General features: G+C 42.0%; 1 protein-coding gene across 5 annotated transcripts in view; it reads left to right on the forward strand.

Annotated features, from left to right (window-relative positions):
* The window catches only part of LOC111767398 (ferritin heavy chain), a 41950-nt gene extending 36598 nt beyond the window's left edge, over positions 1-5352 (forward strand). For 4 of the 5 annotated variants that reach the window (XM_070257085.1, XM_070257086.1, XM_070257087.1 and 1 more), the window contains one exon: positions 2754-5352. In XM_070257085.1, the coding sequence (XP_070113186.1) occupies positions 3088-3636 (549 nt within the window). In that variant the 5' untranslated portion in view covers positions 2754-3087 and the 3' untranslated portion in view covers positions 3637-5352. Of the gene's footprint in view, positions 1-2753 lie in introns of those variants that run through there. The other variant, XM_070257089.1, reaches the window with a different exon arrangement.
* The last annotated feature ends 648 nt before the right edge of the window (positions 5353-6000 follow it).

Consider the following 6000-nt stretch of genomic DNA (forward strand, 5'->3'; position numbering starts at 1 on the left):
TGACCATAAACTTTTTGTTATATGAGAAAAATTTTCATCATAAGTTAAACCAGTTCAGTCATGTTTCCTGCTATCTCAAGAATGTCTCTTAACTAAATTATCCTAGCTCTGTCTAGTGGTTCATTCCTGGTCTTTCTTTGTCACCAGGGAGATAAGGAACAGTCCTCCGCTGACTTTTGGGGACCATCCCAGGGACTTCGACAAACCTCATCCACCCCCTTTGGCTCCCCCAACACCTTCCCTAAACCCACCCAGGCTGTGCCAGTTCCTGCAATGTCCACTTAAGGGCTGGGACCCCACTGTTGGTACAGCTGGCCACAGAATAAACTATGAGGGCTAGCTCCATGCCTTTACAGCATGTTATTTTACCTTCCCTTACACAACTCACCTAAAGATACCTTGAAGTGTGTCTTGGATTCGTAAACAAAAAGGAAAGCATAGAAATGGCACCAACTCCTTTCACCCCAGCACACTGGTAGTGTATTGGTAAACTGGCTCTGGAGAAGGTGCAGGAGGACAGCAAAGGCCTGTAGCATTTGCTGGCTAATTTCTGTCATGTCGACACTCCTGCCTTTGCTGATTTCAAGCAGCCAACAGTCTAACAACTGGTTTGCAAAACCCCTAGATGTTTATGGATCAACTCTTGTGAATGAGTGTGTTCTGGCTCCAGTACGCCCCTGAGCGCTGTGAAAATTAATGAGATTTTCGGGAGTCCTGGCACCCTTCCCTCCTCATTGATGTGTGACTTTCACACGCCTAGGGTTAATGGCACCTCCTGGACCATAACTAGGCTATTTGTATCCCCACATTTCCCTTACTGAGGAGAGCATGAGGAGTAAGGTTGGGTCTCAGGGCCTCATCCTCACAGGTGGATGGAATCCCAGGTGCTATGTTCAAGTCTCTGGTCGGGGCTCAAAACTTCTCCATGCCTCTCATGCCTCCTACCCCTCAAATATGCAACAGGAAACCAAGGCACCCAGAGCCAAAGCAGCATGCCTAAGGTCACACACACAGTTAGTAAGTGATGGAGCTGGGATTCTACTTTAGATATGCCTTTCCCCAACACCAGAATTGGTGCAGCCATATCTGTGCTGCGAGGCCTTTCCTAGGGGAAAGGTACAGTCATTCGGAACATTTACCTACTGGTTCTGGGGGGAGCAAAACAAAGGCAAGTTTGATTCAATGGCATACTTAGTCTCTGAAATCTGAAGTATAGGAGAGCTTCAGTGACAGTTCCTTTCTTTAACAAGGGGGAAATTATTATCCACAGAACAAGGTTGTTGTATAAAGGCTGAGACCTGATTTTCTTCCCTTTTAATCTAATCCCTTGGAAAATAATACTAAGCATAAGTAAGTAAGTAAATAAAGGAGAAAACGAAGGATAACAGTTACCTTCATACACTCCTGGTGAGACTAGGAGGCAGGGTGGAAATATGCATCAAGATTTAAAGGTAAATTCTGTAGGATTCATACATTTTCTTTTAAAAATATCTTCTAATCAAATGATTGGACAGATGTACAAAGGTTTCTGAACAAAGATATTTACACTGGCTGTATTTGAAAAGGTGGAAAACTGGAAATAAATTAAATATACATCCATAAAAGTTTAGTTGGATGAAACAGCCTAATTCCATGCATGGGGTAACATGCCTTTAAAACTCTTAAGTATGCCTTAAAATCTTCAGGTCACACTCAGTAAATAAAGGTTGGCCTCTGTAGAGAAAGTGTCAACATCACAGAAAACATAAACTGCCCTGTGTTGTTTCCGGGTCAGAGTATCTCACACATGCAAATTTTGTGTTAGTCCTGAACCTTTGAGGATCAAGATATTTCCAAGTAATTTAACTGCATGCTAGAAAGAGCACAAGAATATTTTTAGCAATGCAAACATATCCAGCATTCAACAAGGTAACATTCACAATCAGACATCCAATCAAAACTTAGCAGGCATGTAAATAAGCAGGAAAATTCAACTCATAATGAGACTATTAGTGAATCAATTGAAACTCACTTGAAGTGACATAGATGTTATTATAACTGTACTCCATATGTTCAAAAAGTTAAGACATGTAAAATGTAAAAAGACACAAATGAACTATAGATGAAAACTACAATGTGAAAGATGAAAAATACACTGGATAAGGGGCTGGCCCCGTGGCCGAGTGGTTAAGTTCACGCGCTCCGCTGCAGGCGGCCCAGTGTTTCGTTGGTTCGAATCCTGGGCGCGGACATGGCACTGCTTATCAAACCACGCTGAGGCAGCGTCCCATATGCCACAACTAGAAGGACCCACAACGAAGAATATACAACTATGTACTGGGGGGCTTTGGGGAGAAAAAGGAAAAAATAAAATCTTTAAAAAAAAATACACTGGATGAGAATAATGGCAGATTAGAAATTGCACTAGAGTGTGATTTCCGAGTTGTAATCCCGGTGACCCTGCTCAGTATCCTTGTATTTCAGTGCACCCATACTCCTCCTTCAGGGGTGGGAAGGAATGTTATCAATGCCGGTAGCATTGCTCTTCTAGATACCCCTGTGCCTTGATCCCTTACCTTCTTCACATATCTGCTCAGATGTCATCTTCTCAGTGAAGTTGACCCTGAACACCCCATTTAAAACTCCATACCGACCGATCAGCCCTCCCAATCTTCCTTTCCTTCACTACTTTTCTAATAGCACATATTGCCTTTTATTGCACTGCATAATTTGTGAGTCATTATATTCATTGTTTATTTTTGTCTCCCCCCTAGAATATAAACTCAACAAGGGCAGGTGTTTTAGATTGCTTAGTTCACTGGTGCATCCTCAGCTCCTACCACACTGCCTGGCACATAGATGATCCTTGATAAATGTTTGTATCTGGCATAAATGAAGTTCTTGGCGACAGTCTTCGTCGGAGTTGCCGAGGTTTCCTGCTTCAACAGTGCTTGAACGGAACCCGGCGCTCGCTCCCCGCCCCGGCCGGCCACCCAGAGTCAGCCCTCCTTCACCTCCTCACAGTGCCCTCGGCCCGCCGCAAGGCTCCCGCCGCCGCTCCAGCGCCGCCCCGCCGCCGCCGCCCTCTCCTCTCCTCAGCCGTCCGCCATGACGACCGCGTTCCCCTCGCAGGTGCGCCAGAACTACCACCAGGACTCGGAGGCCGCCATCAACCGTCAGATCAACCTGGAGCTCCACGCCTCCTATGTGTACCTGTCCATGTCTTTCTATTTTGATCGCGATGATGTGGCTTTGAAGAACTTTGCCAAATATTTTCTTCACCAATCTCATGAGGAGAGGGAACATGCTGAGAAACTGATGAAGCTGCAGAACCAACGAGGCGGCCGGATCTTCCTTCAGGACATCAAGAAACCAGACCAGGATGACTGGGAGAATGGGCTGAAGGCAATGGAGTGTGCATTACACTTGGAAAAAAATGTGAATGAGTCACTATTGGAACTGCACAAACTGGCCACTGACAAAAATGACCCCCACTTGTGTGACTTCCTCGAGACTCATTACCTGAATGAGCAGGTGAAAGCCATCAAAGAATTGGGTGACCACGTAACCAACCTGCGCAGGATGGGGGCCCCCGAATCTGGCATGGCAGAGTATCTCTTTGACAAGCACACCCTGGGAGAGTGTGACGAGAGCTAAGTCTCAGGCCAGCTTCCCGCAGCCACCGGGTGACTTCCCTGATCCACCGAGGCAGTGCATGCATGTTGGGGTTACCTTTACCTTTTCTATAAGTTGTACCAAAACATCTACTTAAGTTCTTGGATTTGTACCATTCCTTCAAATAAAGTAATTTGGTACCCAAAAAAAAAAAAAAAAAAAAAAAAAAAAAAATGAAGTTCTTGGCACAGAGTAGGTGCTCAGTGAGTGGCAGCCTTTATTATTGCTGCTTTCCTGGTTGAGTGATGCTGGACGGGAGACAGTCAATGAGAGAACAGTGCAAATTGCTGACCACAGAGGGAGGAAATTGCTTGGATGTGGTCACTGTCATCCATTTATTGCCCAGACCAGAGCCCTGGCAGTTGTTCTTGATTGAGTGGGTACTTCTAACTCCTCCAGAGTAGGGGCCATCTTTCTTAGTCAGCCTATCCACACCCAGCATGGACAGGGGCACTGAGGCAGAAAGCAGGAGCTGGATTCCTTCGTACCTTCCTCGATGACACCTTATCAAATCTCACGTTTACTTTTTAAGAGCTTCAGATTCCCAGTCACCCCATGTTCTATTGTAAATAGTAAAAATAGATATCTTACCATGGAAAATATGAATGTTTTCAGTGCAATCTTATCTGTTCTTTCTGCTAAAGAACAATCAAGAGTAATAACAATTGTTATTAATACCAATCACCATGTGTTGGACACTTAAAACTATAATAAGAATTATTAGGCCCATTTGACTGAAGAGGAAACCGAGACTCAGCAAAGGAAGTAACTGGACCAAGGTTAATAGAGCCAATAAGAGGCAAAACACTGATTTAGCACCTCAACTTGTGAAGTTTCTCTCATACATTTCTAGGAAAATATTCACAGTTCTGAGAAAAACTGTATTATAACTGAAACTCAAATAATGGGATGGGTCTCATAGGCACATATGAATACTTGGCCAGTTTCCTATTCAAAAAACAGAGGTTAAATCTCCTTGAGAACTCACAAGTGAAAGTATAAAGTTTTATTGGATAGAATATGATGGAGGCTCAAAAACACTCTGAAAGTAACAAGATCTAATTTTGGCTTATATTAAGTTAATTAGAAATATAATTTTTACATGATTGGAATATACAACCTAAGACATAACACATGAATCTTTACTTTTCTGCCAAATAGTAGGTATTGTATCATAATATTTTTAGTAGATATTATATAAAATATTTTATTTTGCTTGAACAGTCTTTAATGTTATTGCATTTATTTATTTATTTTTTTGCCTATAAAGTTAGAATATTCAGAGAGTCATATAACTCCAACGACATAGACAAGGAAATAGCCCACAAGCAAACACTATTAACATTTTGGTGTATCTCTGACCAGCCATTTCTCTGTCTCTATGTGTGGGTATGGATATATGTATGTATAGTTTACAACACTAAAAATAGACTTTATATACAATTTTTGCCCATCATGTTTTGTTAAATTGATTTATTTTTCTTTAAAATGCAATAATATTAAAAGCAAATATTGAAGAGTGGACATGTAGCAAAGGAGAGCAATAAGGGAAAAATTCAAGATCATATAAATCTTTCATTAAAATCCATGTGAAATAAACACTGAGTCACTAGTTGATTGAAAAGACATAATTTTTGTGTATCCATGCTATATACCCAGAAAAGCAAGAGAATCAGTTGGAAAATATCTTAGAAAAAATATGGAGAAAATCCAAAATGAAATCTGTAGTGCTTCATAGAAGAAAGTAATAAATCTTTACTTACCACTCTAAAAAAGAATTTAAAAGAATTAAGAGACTCTCAAGATAGCTTGGTGGTGAGGATGGTAGTTGGCTGAGATGGGGATAAAGGATGACTGTCACCACGGCCCACCACAGTTATGAATCCTTCAGGACACAGTGACATCATGGATCTTCCTCACAATTACAAGGCTATGTTGCCATGGCACACCAAAGGTGCCATTAGGGGGAGTAATTTATCACACCACATCAGATTGTGCCTCTTCAATCCTAATGCCTCTGCCTTGACTATGTCTCAGGGAGTGGGGGATAAAAATGTCATAGTATGTGACAAGGAGTTATGGGGTATTCCAGCCTCAAATGGTACTGACAGAGATCAGGCACATGTCTGGATCAGATGATCCATAAATTATTAATATTATGTTCACGCATCAGTGCTCCTGAGGGAAGGTAAGCTTTTGCGAGACAGGGATATTTGTCTATTTTATGCACTGCTGTATCCCAAACATCTAGAACATTGTCTGGCACATAGTAGGCACTTAATAAACCCATGTAGAGTGAATGAATTGGTCTGGATCCCCCATGAAACTATGAGAACCTCCAGGGCA

The sequence above is a fragment of the Equus caballus genome, chromosome X (assembly GCF_041296265.1).
Source record: "Equus caballus isolate H_3958 breed thoroughbred chromosome X, TB-T2T, whole genome shotgun sequence".
Lineage (NCBI taxonomy): Eukaryota > Metazoa > Chordata > Mammalia > Perissodactyla > Equidae > Equus > Equus caballus.